The 21080-nt window shown below is 37.5% G+C and overlaps 1 protein-coding gene across 1 annotated transcript in view; it reads left to right on the forward strand.

Annotated features, from left to right (window-relative positions):
* The window catches only part of PLXDC2 (plexin domain containing 2), a 335747-nt gene that overhangs the window by 276971 nt on the left and 37696 nt on the right, over positions 1–21080 (forward strand). The window contains exons 10-12 of the mRNA XM_031444726.2: positions 2520–2580; positions 6857–7007; positions 8454–8492. Of these exons, the coding sequence (XP_031300586.1) occupies positions 2520–2580; positions 6857–7007; positions 8454–8492 (251 nt within the window). The remainder of the gene's footprint in view (positions 1–2519; positions 2581–6856; positions 7008–8453; positions 8493–21080) is intronic.

Below are 21080 nucleotides of genomic sequence, written 5' to 3' on the forward strand. Positions count from 1 at the left end.
TTTTAAGGTACTGTGAGGTACAAGAATGTGTGAATTTTTCAAACCAAATCTTATTTTGCCATGCTCAGTCCTTCCCACCTAGCAGTTAGTAAACTGCTGATCAATTAATAAGCAATTGTGAATTAATAAATGAATGGATTACTTAATTGAATCACATACTTTCAGTAGAACCTAATTTCACACAATATAACTGGGAGATTATTTAATAACTCAAACAAACTGCAGTATTACTGTCCTTTTCCCTGGGATTAATGTAACAATTTAAGAGACTAATTACTTGAGATAAAATTGACTTATAAATTTAAGATTTGGTACTGTCTTGTTATAATACAAGGCAAAAGTTGTTATTTCCCACTGACTATGAATACATCTGGAATAGAGTAAGTAAAGAAAAACTGCATTTAAAAAATTACCTGTTGTGTTTAATTACTTGTCAGATGGCTCCCAGAATATATTCTTTGTAGAAAACTGAGATATCACCATCTTGCAGAAGAGAATGTTAGTATATTTTTCAAAATTTAAGCAAATTTGAAAGGGATTAAAAAAAAAAGGACAGCCATTTAACTCATCTGGAATTAACTGCAATCATCAGAATCTCTTTGGGTAACCTGAGATGTCCTTGACCAACTGGGGATCTCAAACTCAGGATGCCAAATCGCACACTGATGTTTATTCCACACGTAGGCTTGTTCAACACAGATGGTAGGTGTAAAATAGCTGAGCTCTAAAGGATCATGTCCAGGCAGAATGAGAGATGGGGTCTTTTTTTGTTGACAGGTGAGCTCTTCACATTCCACTTGAATTAAATTGTGCTCTCATTCATGCCATGGTACATAATCTCTGGCAAGGATTCTTAGGAGAAATCATCACGTGGACGAACAAAACAAATGAAAAAAAGAGTTGTGAAGCAGCACGATAAAAAAATAGAAGACAAAAGTTGAACAGCCTCCATTTATTTTGAAAAATAAATATCTATTTAAATTAATATTTATTAATATAGATTTATGTATATTATGTATTAATATATACTTATGTATTAAAATTCAGGGACAATGCAAATCCTTAATATTCATGGACTGGCAAAATACATAACCTTTCTAATGTGAAAAAGAAATCATGTGTCAGATATATTCGGTGTGGTCAAATATGACACTGGCCCTAACTTTTAAATATTCACAATCAAGTTTGGTAAATGAGATATAAGGCCATGACACTTTATATAAAGGAGAAAAGTTAAATAGTAACGTAAGTTATGATCACAGCAGTAATAAAGTGTTATCAGAATGAGCTCAGGGTAGTAATATCTGGGTCTTGAAAAGTGAATGGACTGGAGCTGGATCAGGACGGAGGGCAGAACATGATTCCAGTCAAGAAAAAGAGAGGGCATGAGCAAAATCTCATCAACCCAGGGCTGGCTGAATTTGACCTTGGAGACCTGACCTGATCACAGTGCTGGTCGGGAGCCACAGGGACACACTCAGCCTCACTGATTCACCACAAGGACTCCCAGAACTCAGCAAAGCTGTTACGCTCGAGGTTGCCATTTATTACAGCAAAAGTGTACTGATTAAAGTCAACAAAGGAGGAAGGAACGTAGGGTGGAGTCCAGGAGGGACCAGGCATGGCTTCCAGTCATCCTGCCCCTGAGCTGCCTGCACTTAATTCTCTAGCAACTACTTGGGAAAACACACAGCAAGCACTGCCAGCCGAGGAAGCTCATCTAAGCCTTGGTGTTCAGGGTTTTTACTGAGGGCCAATCATGTAGGTTTGAAACTCTCCACAACTGACTTTAATCTCCAGGCCCCCGGGGTCAAACTGATAGCGCATGAGCCAGGGCTCCAGGCGAATAAAAACAGACATTCACCATAAATCGTATTGTCAGTGACAACTCTCTTGCATAACCCAAGACCCAGGACTGACAAAAACTCTCGTATCCCCAAGGGTATCCCAAGGGCTTAGGGCTGATCTCCCAAGAGCCAGCAAGGGCCGGTTCTTTCTTCAGAATGTGTGGGTTTGAACACCCCAAACACCCTGAGTTATTAACCTCTTACTGTACAGTAGAGAAAGAGTCTGTGTGACTACAGGTCTTAAATTTTAACATTTAAGTAAAACAAACAAGAAGATCTGAAATCTGGGAAAATACCTACAAAAAATGTGTATCCATTTGTTGTGATGATGAAAAGTTATATGTATGAGGAAAAGAAAAAACAACTGCAGAGAAGAGCTACAGGCCTTATCTTTGCCTGGGGATCCAGGTGTTCTGCGCAGTGTACAGAACCTTGCTGGAGTAATTTGTTGCAGCTGTAACAGCATGATGACCTAGGGAGTGAGTGGTTACGCAGAACTCTGTAAATGCTTCTCCGATGCTCCAGCTAACAGTTCTGTAGAAGAAAGTATGTTGTGCAAATTGGAGAATTAACTACTTACCAACCTTTTTCTTTTAATGTCTGCCTCCCCCTACCTACCCACTCCGCACCCCATACTTTCTTTTCTGATCTGCAACGTGGCCTTCTCTGAAGATGTTCCAGTGGGTTTGATCGCCATCGGCAGGACTGGGTGGACAGCGGATGCCCTGAAGAGGTACATACATACTTTATTGTGACAAGATTCCTGGGACCAAGCTGTCATGGATAGTTGCTGCAACTTAATGAAAATTGTATCTAATTTAATAAAAAGAGCCAGCAGTTACCGAGCCCTTAATATGTAGCAGATGTTGGGTTTAACTCTACATATATTATCTCAATTTACTCTCTTACCCATCCTATGAGGTAAGAGCTGTTGCTGCTTCTATAGTACCAGGAAGGGAAGGGTGCTGGTGGTGAAGGAAGATGTTGGGGAGGAAGGTGGAGTGAGAGCATCTGGAGTTGGTACGTGAATTGTAGAACCAGGATTTAAATCTCTGTGCACAAAGGGTTGTTCTCGTGAACATTTGCTGCTTTTCTGAGATCTAGGAAGCCATTGTTCATCTTTGTCACTCAACTGACAAAACCAGTGGTATGGGGGAAAAGATTGATTACAGCAAATTGACATGATAGAAAAGAGTAGACGTGGTCTAACATGGAAACAGTAAGTCCCAGGTAAACATGATACAGACAGGGAAGCAAAGAAGTGATTCAAGCAACTTAATAAAATTGCAGAAGGGATTTAACCTGTTTCAAAGTTTTTTAGTGAATTGCATTTGCACCAACATCTCAGGGTCACGTAAAAATATCCTCTAAAGTTCACAAAGAAAAGTATTTGTTTCTTCTCCCTTTGTTAAGTTTTAAGATACAAATTTTGAATAAAAACCATTAACAGTTCTACAAGTTTTCTCATTCATTAAAGCAAACTATGTCAAAGAGCTGTTTTAAAAACCAAGGCAATCAGTTACCAGAGACTTCTTTTCCATTGGTTTTATGATGTCTTGTAAGTATCTTGAAAAATACATCTTTCAGAATCTCTTGAATTTTTTAAGTACAGGATTGCCAATGCAACTTTAATCAACTTTTGGACACTTGCTTGGGGGGAACTTCAGTGATATTTACTAATCCATCTATTTTATTTCACTTAACAACATAGTTCAAAAAGAAAAAATACTGACGGTGTCATAGTTATGTTTTCAGGTTGATGTGTCTTTCCTGTAACCACAGTTACCTCAATTAAGCATTTTCAAATTGAGTATCTGTATTTGTGTAAAGATCAAGAATGTAATTCACACATCTTAGTTTTCTTGCTTCAGTGTGGGCCCAGCATGAAACACAGACTAAGGAAAAGAATCCATCATTTTCTAAGCCTTCCTAAATGTATTTGTAGTGAATTTACCATATTCTCTGGCCTGTGCTGAGCACTAAAATGATACAAATTTTTTAAAAAAACTGCCTTCTATTCCCAAGGAGCTCAGAATCTAGCACATTCTGTAATATTCAGTATTTCCTTTTTATTCTGTAAGTAAATCGTTAACCTTACTAGCTTTAGGTTGAGGTAACTTTATTTTGTGGATTGTGCATCAGCGCTTGCCCACTTGCCTTCCAAGTCTTTTGTTCATAGTATTACTCATTTTTTTCTTATTGATTTGCCTCCTCATTCAGCATCCCAATGTTATTTTCACTAAAATTTCTTCCTTCATTAAGACAGATATCAATTTCCAAATACTAGGATGCATATTTGCAGATGGTCTCTGCCTTGTGTTGTGAAAGCCCTAAGCTCTCGTTCGTTCTTAGCATACTGTCACATGTCCATTGATAAACACTGCAAAGTTCTGCAGCTTCACCTCTGTGCCTTCCAGGCCCTTGGCCTCTTTCTCCTCCAGTGCAGTGTGTTTCAAAATGAGAAACCAACTCTTGGGGCAGATCACCATCATCCGTCATGATATTGTACGTATCAAACCAAACAATTAGCCAATTCTTTTCTCTTTTAAGGCAAAATTGACTAAGGCAAGTAGTTACGCAGCAAAAATATTGTCAGTAAAATACATATGGGGAAGATATTTACAGCAAAGAAGATTATGGTGGAAATTCCAGACACGGGATAAGTGTACTATTCAGTCAGACTGTCTCCATGCTCTTTGTTTTCACCTTCTGAGCACTTTGGAGGTGGGTTTGACCGTCTCACCACTTCCTTATCCTTTATCCTCTCTTTTGTATCATCTGTCTTCTTCTTTCTCTAAGCTGCCTTCTGGGGAATTTCTTCAGATCTATTTGCCAGTTTCTTAATTCTCCCTCCATCGTGTTTAATCTGCTATTTAACCTATCCACTGAAGTAGTAATTTCAAGAAATATATTTTTCATTGCTAAAATGTAAATCTAAATTTAATCTACTTTTATTAAATCTGCCATGTCATTATAATAGCTGTGTTACAAGTTCATTTTTAAATATTACTTTTCATTTCTTTACATATTTCATATATCATTTTTATGTATTCCATATTGGATGGTCCCAATACCCAAAAGGTTTTTGCAATCTAATTATGTTGTTCATTGTTTTTGCTGACTCTTTTGTCAGAGTGCTCTTTTTCTTTTTGTGTCCTTCAGTTAAAAGTGCATATTTGTTTGATCTTATTCCATGGAAATCCTGAGGATGTACAGGGGCGATGCTCTCCACCGAAGGATTTTTGATGATGGGAACCTGAGGGTTTCAAGGGATACCATATGTTCCTGCCTCAAAATGGGGAGGAGAGGTGTGGATTTATCTCCCCCATTGTCTGCTGGCACAAGGCTTAATCTCCTTAGAGCATAATTAATTTTTGACATTTTTACCCTCAGAGCAAACCCTTCTTCTTAACTTTACCCAGTGGTCCTGCTTCTGCCCTCTTTGTAGCACACGGCGTTTGCTCAGTGTCCCAGGAAGTCTGACTGTGAATGGAAGAAGAAGCAAGAGAATGTCAGGATGCATGTGGAGACGAGGGAAGACTGAGTCTTTAAAATAAGTTTGGACGTGCTTGAGTATGATTAAGTGTAGATGATAACAAGGCAGGAGGGAATTAGAGATCAAATACTGAAGAGAGAGGAAGGGGTTAAACGAGCAGGTTCACGAAGCCCAAGCAGCTAGGCTGAGTTGGGCCAGAGTAGAGGTGGGGAGAACAGCTGTAAACGGCGGGCCCCATCCCTTCTAACAGAAGGAAGGAAGAAAGATGATAAGGAAAGTGGAGGCAAGGAGAAGATCATGAGATCACTGAAGCTGAGAAGACTCAGGAACTGAAGTTTGGGGAAGTGAACGGGCCGCTAGGATGTTCAAGTAGAGAGTAAACTGCATCAGGTCTAATTACTGAAAAGGAAGCTGTCCGGGGAACTCTTCCTGAGCCAGCAATAAGATACGCTGGACCTCCCCAAAGACGAGAAGTTTCAGAAACACATTTATTTAATAATAATTTTATAGCACAGGGAAATATATACAAGATCTTGTGGTAGCTCACAGCGAAAAAAAATGTGACAATGAATATGTGTATGTTCACATGTAACTGAAAAACTGTGCTCTACACTGGAAATTGACACAGCATTGTAAAATGACTATAACTCAATAAAAAAAAGTTAAAAAAATAATTTTAAAATATGAGGTAAGTACCTTCCAGGTACAGAATAGTTATTTTCTACTCAAGGCCCCCCCAGAGGGGATGGAGGCTTTTGAAACACAAAGAGGTAGGGAGAAAAGCCAACTTCTAAACCATCACAGTTTGCATGTTGGAGACTGTTACTGGTGAAGGTCACATTATTTATTTTTCTGGGATATAAATGAAAAATACAGTATGTACCATTCCCTGGTGTTCCCAGTACAGCGCTGCTAGGGAGAAGACAGACTAAGTGATTCCGTGAGTGCTGTTCAGCCCTTTGCTTGGGTCGTTTTGAATATTTTTATAAAAGGAAACAAAATTGTAATTGTTAATATCCGTTCAACCTGAAGTGTATTATTTTAGAAACAATAAGGTAGCATGGAGCAGTGGTCACCTTTTTAGGATTTAGCGTTACCAGGTTGATGTGAAGGGAGTACGTTCTTTCTGCACACACTTAAGCGTATTTCAAATCTTGTTTTAAACAATGTTTTTCTTCTAGTGTGAACATTTCCTTTTTAACATCATGTCTCTTATTCACGGATATAAAAGTTTGGTTAAGATAAACCAGTTGGATGAAAGGTTAGCGGCAGAAATGAAGAAATCCAAATGTCTAATGGTGGAAATACTTTGCTACAGCCATTTTTTTCTCTCGTCTATTTTAAATACTTGTAAGTTAGTCAAATCTATCAATAGATTCCAGTACAAAAATAATGTATTCCTCATTTTGATGGGAGAAGCTTTTGTGCTTTACAGCCCAACTCCTTTGAAATAGCTAAATACATATGCATATAAGATGAGTCAAATTCTTTTCCCCTTTGTTTCTCTGATCAGTCCAAGGAGAAGATGTGTGACACCACAGAGCCAGTGGAAAGCTCCACGCGAACCACCACAACCATACGAGCGACAACCACACAGTTCAGGGTCTTGACGACCACCCAAAGAGCAGCCACCTCCCAGCTGCCCACCAGCCTGCCCACAGAAGGTGCCCTGGAAATACTTTTCCTTTATCTCTGGAGGAGAGAAGCATCACGGTGGTGGTGTGCTGAAGAAGCTCTCCAGGGGGAAAGTGATTCTTTGGCGAACTAGATTTCTTAGGGATTTCTAAAAGGGAAAAGACAGAAGTATTATGGAAAAAAATGTGTTTTTTTTTTTTTTAATGTGTGGATACCTTTTATTAGCATTTAGTATTTAATAGTGGTCCTGGCCGCTAGTCCTCCCTAGAAGAGAAATAGACTTTCTTTCATGTTGCTGAACTTTGTAATAACTGTATTCAACATTTTAGCCACAGGATAGAGAGGCAAAAATGCATATAAAATGGCTATTGATTTGGGATTCTGAACAAAAGATAATTCTACTTATATGCAAGTCTAATGTTTGCCTGGATACAGTCAATAAATTATGTTGGCTTGTAACCTATAGAGGGGCCTTGTGTATGCCCCAGAAATTGTACTTGAAAAGCACTTCCTTTGCCAGGAAAGGCAAAAATACTAGAGAACATTAATGCATGAGCAGAACTCATTGGGAGAATGTGTATTAGGCCAAACTTGTGAACCATTTATTCTCAATGGTACCACTAGGGAGAAATGTGAGACCAGCCGACCAAGAGTAAGCTTCGAGGGGGAAGTTGGTCTTCCCTGTTTATTTTCATGAACGCTGCTTTCATTTGAATGAGAAATGAAACTGGAATCTTTTGCTTTTAATTGAAATTTAATTGGATATTAAAAATTAGCTGGAATAAAGTGATAAAGTGAGCTAAATCCATTTAATAAAGATGCTAAATACATTTTATTGCTTTTAAAAATGGTCTTGTTTTAATCCATATTATTTGGAGTTGTTACATAGCCTGAGGAGATACTTCTCTAATTTGCAAATATTCTTGCAATTCTAATCCTGCCCTTTAGAATGAAATATAACCACTGGAATAAAAAAAAAAAAAAAAAGCACATTCTGCATTTTGTTCACCAAGAGCTTTTTGTGTATGATTACACTCCTATTTGTTAGCAACAAATAAGCATTTAACTTTTGAAGTTAAAACTGTAATATTGACAAATCTTTACTACTCCAATTAACTCAGAATTTTCTTGATCTTGATTTTTTAAGTGAATAAGGACTATAGAGTCTAATTACAATTCCATTTTAGAAAATTAAAAATAAATGTATTTTAAGTTAAAATTATAATAGTGTACTTTTCTCACAGTTATATAATCATTTAACACTTCACTAAAGTCTTAATCTTGCTTATCTCAGCAAGAACTTTTAATACTACATCATATAAGCTGGGATCGCTCTCACTGGACTAGAAATTAACCCAGTGAAGTATCAAAATCTATTCGTGTTATACTTAAGGCATTAGTAGACAATTACTGGTCATGAGATTTATGTATCTTAAATTTTTTTCTGTTACAATTCCTTCGTATTTCTCTTCCAGATGATACCAAGATAGCTCTACATCTAAAAGATAATGGAGGTAAGAATTGACACTTTTCTTTTATAAATATTTTTAGATTCCAATCTATTTCATTTATTTTTTTATTGAAGTATAGTTGATTTATAATGTTGGGTTATTTTCTGGTGTACAGGATGGTGATTCAGTTATATATATATATTTCTTTTTCATATTCTTTTTCATTACAGATTATTACAAGATATTGAATATAGTTCCCTGTGCTATACAGTAGGATCTTGTTATTTATCTATTTTATGTATAGTAGTTTGTATCTGCTAATCCCAAACTTCTAATTTATGCCTCCTCCTCTTTCTCCTTTTGTAACCATAAATTTGTTTTCTATGACTGTGAGTCTGTTCCTGTTTTGTAAATAAGGTAATTTGTATCTATTTCATTCATTTAAATATGAGTTAAAGAACTTGTGGACTTCTCAATACAGAGTGAAGTTACATTTCTCTTCCTGTTGGTATTTAACACAGGAAGAATTCACTGGTTGGCTTGAAATGCAAAATTGTTTCAATAGTGTAGTAAAAGTCTAATCTTTGCACTTGCTTGTAAAACTGCAGGACACCAATGAACAATTATAAAGTGAAAATTTATCCGCACATCATGCTATTCCTTGTTGCTCTAGTCCTTGGTTTATTAGTTGTATATGTGACTATACAGCGCAGGTATTGGGTTCAACTTTTTTTCCCACTATTTTGACTATTCAACGTCTTTTATAACTAAAATTAAGAAATAGAACAAATACGGAAATATACTTTACTAGGCCTTTTTATCTTTAATGCAAAGCAAGGGACAAAAATTAAACATGCAAAAGAATATTTTGTAAGTAACATACTTAAAGTTTTTCTGAGATAATTTAAAAATCTCTATAACGGTACTTGAAAATTTGAGGAAGAAAGGTTTTATGAAAATAAGGCTGTGAAAGAGAGTGACTCAATATTTTAAAATAGTTCTTTTCCTATAAATTAAGTTAGCTCATACATCTGTCATAGAATGCTGCATCTTGATAAAAGAATTTTGTTGTTAGTAACTGTTTACTCAGCTTAGGAAGGGGGTTTTCCTCTTCTTAGCAGCATCTCTTACGTAAATATGGGTACACTGTGACATTGATCTAGACACAATTTTACTTTTGCAGCCCCAGATGACTTCCTAAGTCAGAATCCAGCACATACGTTGTTAGGGATGTTTTTCCCTATAATTGTAGAGAATAGTTCCTAAACTACTCAGTCTAAGTTCAGCAACAAATACTTCTATGTTTTCTTAGGTTACTATATATATATCTAGATTTAGATTTATAGCAGTCTGTTTAAAAGAGAAGCTGCTTACCTCTTTTATTACAGCAATTATCCCTTGCCTTGCTCCTGTATCATAGTGTTTTATTTCATGCATTTTCTGAGTCATTATTGTATTAATGCCATCAGTGGAGAGCTTCACAGATAACCATTTGCAACATATATACTAGCTAGAAATAAAATCTTACTGCTTGAAGGGGCTTTAGCATTCCCCCAGTTCAAAATTTCTCAGAGCAAGTAAGTTTCATGTGAACAGAAGTCCTAAAGCTGTGGTGACCTCATCATGAGGGAGGGTGTGTGCTGTGAGATGGATGAAATGGAGGAGGGGTCCCCCAGAGGCTTCAGTTGAATTTGTTACGTTTGATGTTTAATATGGGGTAGTGGTTATGTATGTGTTTGTTATATTATTCTCTATGTCATCTTCTTTTTCCTTAATATGACTAAAATAGTCTGTAATGCTAGAATTATAGAAAAACGAAAGATTCCTGTGATCAGGAAAAACAAGAGTCCTATGATTAAGTAGGTATGAGATACTCTGGATGAAAGAAATTCCTTTGCTGGAGAACTGTTTAGAATGTTTAACGTTCGTTTGTTCATTCATTCACGTATTCCTGCGGAATGCCTGCTAATTGCAAGGCATTGTTAAGTGCCTGCAGCCACGGTAGTGAATAGGGCTTAGACAAATTCTCTGCTTTCAGAGAGCATATATTCCAAAAGAATCTTCAGGATGGTAACAACAATTTAGTATCTGGCATTTCTCCACTATTTGGTCATAAAAATTTTTACAAATAGTGTCTCACGTTCTTAATGTTTTGTGGAACACACTTTGGGAAATAGTTTTCTAGAATATTACCGGTTATCCCAAGGGAAATCCTTAGTTGTGTTTAGTGCAGCAAGGAATCATAAAACATTGAAGATTTTCTTAATGCACTGCATTAAAACTATCTTATGATGCTGAGAAATCAAGTTAAGTAAATCCCCAGATTGAAATGGAGGACTTGCTTTCTTGTCTATTATACTAGAAAAGTTGACTGTTGGATTTTCAGATAATTACTGACATGCGGCAGATAGGCATCAGAATTCCAAAATGTCGCAATGAGATTTAAATATGCCTATACACTGGAACACTTTTCATGGCTAAGTTTGTTTGTAAAGCACTTCTAAAAGTACAATTAGAGCAGACCAACCTGACCAGGGTTAAGATAAATGTTCCTTCCAAAGAGTACTTAAGGGAAATCACACATTACTTTTTATAGCAACTTTACTTAGATAGCATGCTATCATTGCTTTTTATTTTATGGCATATAGAGATGCAGGAAGGATTGCCAATTTAAATCCAATTTCATTAGTTAATTAAATGTGTTGAAAACAGAATTCAAAATCATTCTCCCCTCCCCCTCTAGCTTAACATTTTTGCAAGATTGAGGTAATAATGAAAAAGGATGCCTAATTTAAATGTTTCCTTACATCTAATGAGAATTTTTTTAATGCAAACTAATACACCTTTATAAATTGCGATGTATTGCTGCAAATAAATTCAGCACATTTTCTTTCTTGATTTAATTGGCTGTTCTTAAAAGCACTTTAATTTAGAGGTCTGTACTTTTCTAGAAAAGAGGGTGACATTTTTCAAAGCAGTCAGTGTGTAGCTGGAAACCAGTGACTCTGCCTTTACATACAGCATCTTCTTTAGATATTGGATTACCTCGGCTCTGAGTCTTCCTGGGACACTTCTGTGGGTTAAAGTAGTTGATTTTCTTAGTCAAACCCACAGCTGACATGATTATACATTCACTTTCCAGGAGATTTTCCTTCATCTTTGATGTAAAGCATAAAGTAGTTCTGAGCAGCTGGATACCACAGGCACCCGGCAGGGCTTCTCATTCACAGGAGCCAAACTGAGCCCCAGCCTGTGAAATGGCTTCTGAGAAGCCTTCAGTTATGCATTGCATTTCCTACTACGTTTAGATTAGGCCTAGGTAGAGCCTCTGAAAATTTCAGGCTAGTTGTTTGGAGTTTTATTAGCCTCAGGGTTGAGTGGAAACTCTAAGCTTTGTAAATAATTTGGAGAAAAGAAATGGAAAAAAAAAAAAAAAAAAAGCATTGATTGACCATTGAACAGTGGCTGAATACAAAAACTCAGAAGAGCCAATAAAAAGATAGCATTTTATTTCCAACTGAATATTCCTAGTCACATGTTTATCATATTAAGTTTTGAGTTATATGTCAGTCTAATTAAGTAGCATATTGGTTCCTTATTTATGTGAAAGGCAGAAGAAGGGGATGAGGAGGGGGAGGAGGGGAGAGAGGAAAAGAAAAAAGAAGAAGAGGAAAAGAAACATGTATTGTTCCCTATGTTCCAAGCACCATTCTAAATGCTGTGCATATATTAACTCATTTAATTCACACTACATCCCTGTGACTTGGTCCTATTATTATTTCCATTTTATAGCTGAGGAAACGTAGGTACGAAAAAGTAAAGTTACCTGGCTAGTATGTGGCAGAGCTGGGACGTGCATCCAAGTAGCCATGATGCAAATTCCACATCCTGACAGCCTCCCAGTATCACCACTCCCTTGCAGTACAGCCCTCTTACAAACTTCGCATGGGAGATGCCACTGTAAGGAGTTTTAACTCAAACCCACTATATTATTTTTCCTGTTTTATAACAACTGATTATACTTACAAGTATTTGGAAATGAAATTTCCTTTTCCCATGTAATTATGCATTAGTTTCCATTTTATCCTTTCTTTGAAAATCACAATGCATTGCTTCTCCTGTGTAACTGAGTAGTGTCTGAAGCACTGGCATGTGTTCTCCAAACTACAGGCTACTCTGTGTTTATGTTCAAAATCTAAATTCAACTTTTTTGGCTTATCTAGAAATTCAGGTTTAATTCACCATTAAGGGGGTCCTAGAATATATTCTTTAAATGTATGTATTTCTACAGATAATGGTTATGTGTTTAAAACAACACATTCCTTGGGTTTTCCAGTTTTGGCAGAAACTTATTAGAAGAGTTACATTTTTAAAGAATTACCTAGCTATATATATTTAGCAGGTACAACTATTAAATGCCTTCTTTGGCATTTAATTGGTTGCTTGCAAATGGCACTTACCACCTAAATAGAAATGTAAATGTCTTCAAGATGCAAACTGGATAAAATTATATGCAGGGCTGAAAAAGTTTTGCAAGTTGAATCAATGGCAGAGTCTTTTAATTGAGAAGTGAAATCTTCAACTGGATTTGACTCAATTTAGCAAATTGAGTTGTGTCTTTCTGTTACACTGCAGATGTTAAGATTATGTCAAGCTCTAAAATCCTATGGTTGATTTTATTATTTCAAATTTCTTGACTGAGATTTATCAAAGTACCCAAAACTGGGTTCTCTCTTGATTCCTCTAAAGGGTCTTCCTTTTGATAAAATTAAGTTTCTTTAAAAAAAAAATGTTTGAATATAAACTCTTAATTGCTAATGATATTTAAAAGGATGAGCACTCCAGACTGCGTTGATGTGTTATGCAGGTGGGACTGTGTTTGTCATTTCTTCTTATTGCTAGGAAATGTACTAAGCCTGGATTCTGAAAGGGTGCGTTCTTGAGTCAGAGGGTGGTGTCTTCATCAAAGGGATGCTGAAATAGCTACATTAAACAGTTTGCAGAACAAGATTAAGTTAATTCTGGGGTGCAGATCTGCAAAGTGATTGATTTCAAAGGGCTAAGACAGAAATACCTTGAACGAACTATAGGATGGCTGGTCTAAATTCTGATTCTGTTGTGTTTACTTTCCTATTTCTGAACATAAGGCTTTTCATCCAAAGATAAAATGTTAGAACATTATTCTGACTTTTTCACTAGACTGCTTCTAAGGTTATATTTTTACTACCTAACCTGTAGTGACAGATCAAGTGTTTAGTCTTTCACTTATCATTCAGTTGAATTATTTTTTGTCTTTAATACATAAATCATCAAAGTAACATATCTTTTGCTTTTCTTTCCTACCTTCCCTTGCTATTTTTCCATCTACTTCTTTCACATAAATCAGTCATGTAAGCAAAGGGAAACTGTTGTTACCTTTTGACAGGGTATTGAATTTCTATCACTTTCTGTTTCAGAACCTGTAAATATCTTGGCATTTGGTTTTATCTGTTGCTTGTTTGACTGCTTTTCAGGATAGCACTAACTCTAAGTGTATATGTACCATAACAGTGAAAATTTCTTATACTTCAGAATGTTATTTTGAATGTTCCCTTGGGTTAAGAATTTCTATCCCAAAATTTTGTCCAAAAGAGTGGTTTTTCAACTTCTCCTGTGCATCGGAGTCATCTGGTTAGTCTCATCTAATTTTATTATTTGAGCTCATGAAAACCTGTGTTCAGACTGTTCTCCATACCGATTAAATCTGAACCATGGGAGCTGGGACCCAGGCATCAGCACTTTTTAACCCCAGGTGACTTGCATGCAAAGTTCAGTTGAGAACAAGTGGTCCGATGCAATGCTTCATAAATAGTAAAGAGCCTGAGAATCATTGGAGGAAGAAGAAAGTCTTGTGAAAATGCATTTTCTGCAGAGTAGTTCCACGGTGGAGCCCAAATCTTTGTAGTGCATTCCTGACAAGTTCTCAGACAATGCGGGCACGGCCAGTTCACAGACCACCCTGAGTATCAAAAGTTCAATGAATTCTTAATTTCTTTCTGCCAGAGTCCCCAAATAAGAATGGCATTTCTTACACCAAATCCACCCATTTGTCCTCACCTATACCTCATGACTCTCCATATTTTAATTGGTGACAACAAGAATTTACCTTGGTCTACATGTGTCTTGCTCAGCAGTGTCAGGGGATCTAAAAGTATTATGTCTGTTCCTTCTCAACTCATTTTAATACAGTATGTGAAAATTAGTCCATTCTAGCCAGTGAAAATTTATTTTAGTAAAGTCAGTTACGTTTTCTGTGTTTTGTTGAACCATATGAAATTGTTGATTTTTTTTTTTTTTTACCATTTTTGACCTGCAAAATTGCAATTTCATTGTTCAATCTAATTATTTAAAAAATTCTTATCCACTCTAGGAAAAGCAAAAGAAAAACCACATTGGCATACACATTTCCCCCTTTATGTTGATTTGTAGATAGGATTTGTAGAGTTTATGCTGCTGATAGAACATAGAACAAAAATGATGTAGCAGAACCTCAGGAGATACACACACATGGCTTCCAAGAAGTAGCTGTAAATACACTTTCCATCTGCCATCAGCAAAGTGTTTTACTACGTCCTCTCACTGATCGATTCCTACCTTTCTTTCTGTGCTCATCTCTTATGTAATTTCAACCTGCCTTCTTCTTGTCAGAAACCTGGTCTTGGCAACTCCTGTCGGAGGAAGGGAACTTCCATACACCATTAGATTTTGGACCCTGGGATTTGTGAGGGGCCCCAGGAACAGTTTCTGTGTGGCCCAGTATTTCTTGTAACCCTTCCTGGGTTACTAAACATATATAACGTTATTATTATAAACGTGAAATATCTAGCGATTGTGGTTAATTGCCTTGTGCTACTAAAATAATGTATATATCACTATAAAATTAGAGTGACTGATATTGATTTTATTTGACTTGACTTGATTTATTCAAGAAACATTTCTTAAACTGCTGTGTGCCATGCACATTCATAGGAGATGCAAATACACAGGTAAACAAGGATTGAGCCTACTGTGAGGAAGCAAGTGGTCCAGTGGGATGAGATAGGGTAAGACATCGATAATTAGGTGTAGTGTGAAAAGCATGAGGACAGATTCAGGAAAAACTATGAGGGCAGAGAAGAGGTATCTAAATAAAACTGGAATTATGGGAAATCTTCCCAGACATGATGCTTGATCCAAGTCTTGAAGTGTGAGTATAGAAAAGGGCCAGAAGAATGACATTTCAGCAAAGGGATCTGCAAAGGCTGAGGTTCAGTAGCATGAAACATCAAAATCTGTTTGGCTAACTCTAAAGAGTTTCCACCATTTATTTGGCTAGGGTAAGAGTATGCGTTAAGTAGTGATGAGTGGTGAGGCTGAACAATAAGAAGGGGCTGCTTCGGGGCTCATACCCTTTTACATCAGGCAAAGGAGTTTAAACTTTATCCTGAAGACACTGGGAGCCACTGAAATCATTTAGACAGGGGAGTATTGTAAAAAGTTTCCCACATTTTGGTAGGTCATTCTTGAGGGGTTGCGGGGAAAGAAGTGAGACTGAGGCCAGGAAAAATAGTTAGGACACTATGCTAGTAAGCTACAGAAGAAATAATGAGAGGCTAAACTAAACTAGTGGTTGCTAATGGGAATAAAGAAGAGAGAACAGACGGGAGAAGTGTATTTAACAAAGTAGAATCTGCATAACTAACGTCTGATTGGATGTGTGATTTATGTGATAGGAAAGTGACTAAGATGGCTCCCAGGCCTTGGGGTTAGTTATCTGGGTGGATGATGGTGCTGTTAAGAGGGGACACAGGAAAAAGACCACGTTTTTAGGAGAGGCGATGAATTTAATTTGAGCATATTGACTTTGAAGTGATCTTGTGGGACGTGCAAATGAAGATGTCCAGCAGGCATTTTTCTATGCAAATTAGAAGTTCACTTGAGAAATACAAGCAAACAATATAAATTTAGGCATCATCAGCATATAAGTGATAGTTGAAGTTATCAGTGTGAATGAGATTACAAAAGAATAATATAAAAATGAAAAGAACAGAGGATTAATGAGGGAAAACAGCATTTGAGATTTTTGTGAAGAAAACTGAGAACGGAGTCAAAGAGACCACAAGAAAACCAGAAGAGTTTAGTATCACAGAAACCAAAGAAGAAGAAAATTTCAAGGAGGAAGTAGTGAACAATGTCAATGCTGCAAATAAGTCAAGTAAAAAGAAGAAATCCAGGACATTGTACAGTCCACAGTTGCACAATCTCCAGACAACCAGGACTCAATGTTTAGTTTTTTAAGGAACTTCCATACTTCTCCATAGTGGCTGCACCAATTTACATTCCCACCAACAGCATAGGAGGGTTCCCTTTTCTTCACACCCTCTCCAGCATTTATTATTTGTAGACTTTTTGATGATGGCCATTCTGATGGGTGTGAGGTGATATCTCACTGCATTTTTTGATTTGCATTTCTCTGATAATTAGCTATGTTGAGTATCTTTTAATGTGCCTGTTGGCCATCTGTGTGTCTTCTTTGGAGAAATGTCTTTTTAGGTCCTCTGCCCATTTTCTGAATGGGTTTTTTGGGTGGGTTTTTTTTTTTTTTTTTTTTTTTTTTGACATTGAGCTATTTGTATACTTTGGAAATTAATCGCTCATCAGTCACATGGTTAAAACATTATTTTAGGCAAAAGAAGTGAGGCATGAAAGAGTACATATAATATGACTCAGTTTATATGAAATTCAATATAGATGAAATTAATCTACAGTAACAGAAGTCAGCACAGTGGTTGCCCATGGCAGGGCGGGGTGGGAGTGGTAAGGATGAACTAGAAGGGGGAAAAGGAATTTTAGGGGGACATGGAGATGGTCTGTATCTTGATTTGGTTTATGATTACTTTGGTATATAAAATTGTCAAAATTTATTGAATTGTACACTTAAGATCTGTGCATTTCAAGGATGCAAATTTTACCTTAGTGAAAGAAAAGAGAAATTTTGATGTGCTTCTCATAAACTATGTAGTTTTTTTAAAAATTCTCATGAGTCAATTTTTCCAAACTTCTTAAAATTCTTAACGAAAGGGAGCTAAAAGCTTTATCCTTAGCAAACAAGCTTTTCTAATTAGTAGCCTTAAAAATTTAACGCTTCTGATTATTTGATTCATGGTTTGCTTTAAGTTATTCTTAGAATCTTCCCATGTGGTTGCTAATAATGATAAAATTATCTAGCATTATTGGGCTGATACTGTGTTACACCAGGCACTCTTCTAAGGGCTTTGCATGTTCATCTCATTTAATCCTTACAGCACCCTATGAAGAAAGTGCTTTTAGAATCCCATTTTACGCACAAAGTATCAGAAGCACAAGGATGTAAGTGATCTGGGGTTCACATGGTTTGTAAGGGCTGTAGCTGGGCTCGTCCACCGAGTGCTCTGCCGCCTGAGCATGCGCTGTGCTCCCCACGGCCATCCTGTCCTGCAGCCCAGGAGGGTGGCGCTGGATGTTGCACTGAACGCGGCGGAAGAATCCTGGTCGCCCTGTGCCTGTCACAGTGGACAGACAGATGTGTGTCCCAACCACTCAGCAACTGTGGAGCCTCAGTACCTCCGCTCCTCTTAATCACGGCTGTGCTACCGATCAGTTTGAGACCTTCTTGAAATTATTCATGGAAATGGGATTCTTTCTCTCACTGAAGCTTAAGTGCATGTTGAATGAAAGCAAGGACACTATGTAGCCATTTGCCCGCCATCCTCCCTCCATTAAAGCCATCCAGTGCCTCAGCAATCACAAGCAGCACCAATTGCCAAATCGCAGAGTGCGCCTTTTAGGGCCTCTCCTCCCATCCCCCACACTTTGAGACCAAAGCACTTGCAACTGAAAAACTCACAGGACTGCCGCCTCCGCATGGGGGTGGGGCCATTTGACTTGACGGAAAAGGTTAGACTGGGGCTAGTGCTCACCTCCCGGACTAACCATATTCTATCCCACATTCGGTGTGTGGAACTTAATATTCCAGGAAACTAGACATTCCAGGACCTAAAGGCAGACAGTTGTGATAAACACAATTTTTAGAGCATTCTTCCTCCCAAACAGGCTAGTTGGCTCTGTCCCCGTTGGAGGCATTATCTGAGCCATGTTTTGACAGTATGGATGCCGAACAGTGAACGCAAATACCCTGCAAAAACTGGTTCTCAGTGGTTTTGATTTTTCCTTTCTACCCTTGATATATGTGCACGTGCTAACAGTTTTGGTGCCACGAATTAAAATAAAATTCGAGGCGCTACCCAAGGTGTTTTTGTTTTGTTTTCCCATTTCTGATGCTGTCTTTTTGAGATACGTAGCACATACATACAGTCCTGCCCATTTACCCTCCTGGGAGAGTCCAGACATCAAACCACAACAAGTAACAAAAGGACTGTATGGTTGTTAAGAACATCAGAGGTTGAGGTTCAGTCCTGAGGTGCCCACAAGGGCCAAGTTGGTACCTCCAGCAACTACATTAATCCCCTGCTTTCTTCAGAAGCACAAAGGTTTTCATTAATTTTGAGCCTAAACTCAGGGACCAAAGAACTTGAGATTGGTTCAATATTCAGCAGTTTTCAAAAGATGCTGCCAATAGAGGTTGATTTTATTTAGATAGCCCACTGGACCACAGCAGCTGGGCTTGTTCTGCAGACAGTGGCTGCAGGTTACACGTAGCACGCTCCTGCCCCTGCCACCACTGGGGTCTGGGGAGAGACCTTGCAAACTCAGAAGGACCCTGGTGGCCTGTTTTCCTGCAGGTGGGTATACAGTGCCGCTGCATGGAGATTGATCTGGATCTTCCCACTGGAAAAACTTCTCACGGAGACGTGCCTGCTTTCATCTGACATGCACTGCAGCTCCAGTGAGAGGATGGCTACCCACTTCCACGGATGACTCCAAGAAGGCTCGTACTGACTCAGTGGCACAGCCACGAGTGAAAGGAATGGAGATGTGAAGGGTCCATGTTAGCTAAGAAAGGGTGCTGAATTTGCTAGGGAAGCAGACATTCACTGTGATATTCATATGCTTGTACATAAGTGGCCTGTTTTAATATAAGTGACTTCATTCTGGAGTGCATGGGATTAAATAGCATGAAAAGTCACTCTATTCTGTATCCCCAGATCTTGAAAATAGGTTGTCAACCTCATTTTTGGTATTCCATAGTCACTGTGGTTATATTTTCAAGATATCTATTTAATATATGTTTCATATTTAGGTGGGTAATTTAAGTATTAAGACTTCTGTGGATTGTTTTGTAGAAGTAGAGACGTATTTTATTTTGGGGGATACTTTTAAAATAGATTTTTAAATAAATAAACAAAACTTGGTATAGAAAGCTGATGTTAGGGAAACTCTGAAAGTTAGGTCTTATAAAGATCTTGGTTGCTGAATACATGAGAGGCACAGATGGATTATTACAAAAAGTAACACATACAAACAAGAAATGAAAAACTATCATGGATTGTTCCAAAGATTTATTTTTGGTGTAACAGTGGCTAGAAATACTGTAAATCCTCCCCGTAGATGTGCACACACACACAACGTGCACCCATCACATAATGAAGCTGGAAGCAGGCTGGGTGGTGACTGCCATCCAGAATCCCTCATTTTGATGGGATCAAGCATCCCTTTTAATATGATTTCACGGAAATTTTATGTAGCTTCATTTTTCTAAGATAAAAGGTAATGGATTATTGTTCAAGAAGGATTGTCATACCCTAAGCTCCTTTAAACCAGAATGTTTTATCCATTTCCCTGAATGGAATTTCACAGCTGCCGTGTACTGGCACAGGCTGCAGAAGAGAAGCTGGGCCAGCTGCCCCCGCCAGATATTGTTCTCACCATACATAATGCACTTAGCTGTGTTTTGTGCACCAATTTTAATGTCTTTTCACAGTACTTACCCAAGTCCCTCCTATGGAGATGTCATAATGTGAATTATGAACGTATTGCCACAGCGATGCATGCTGTGGATTGAGTATAGCTTGTCTAATAGTTTCAAGGAACCCTAATACCTGCCTAATATTGAAAGATTGGTAAGCATCCAAAAACAATAGGAGCACCACGATTAAGAAAATGAAAGAACTAAGGGAATTAAGAAAAATAAGAAAATGCATAAAACACCAGGAGAAACGCTGAATGAAATCAAGGTCATAATCATGGCTCTAGAAAGTCAAAAGCACTGAGGAAAAATTTATGAGCTACAATATGAGATCAGTTGCAAGGGAAACTTCCAGAGGAAAGTCAGTGTAGTTAAAATTTTTATTTTTACTTGGTTTTCGCCTATTACAGTCTTTAGCTCATAAATGGGTTCGGTAATATTCCACAGGGAAAGTCACGTACTTTTAATCCAAAAGTGGAATACTGACATGTTAAGCATTTCATAGTTTAACTTCATTCTAAAGTGTTAAAAAAGAACATTTGACATCATCTGTATAAGATTTATGAATTTTGAACAAATTTGTGCAAGACTTTGTCCAAAGCCTCTTGGTCCCCCCAAAGGCATTTATCCATAGTGGAATGTATGGGCTGCAGTATTTCTCTTTAAAGCCATCAGAAAAGTTAACTCTAAAGTGAATAAGGAATGTGTATTAAAATCTCTTTAACGTA

Source organism: Camelus dromedarius, chromosome 26, assembly GCF_036321535.1.
Source record: "Camelus dromedarius isolate mCamDro1 chromosome 26, mCamDro1.pat, whole genome shotgun sequence".
NCBI classification, from domain to species: Eukaryota; Metazoa; Chordata; class Mammalia; order Artiodactyla; family Camelidae; genus Camelus; species Camelus dromedarius.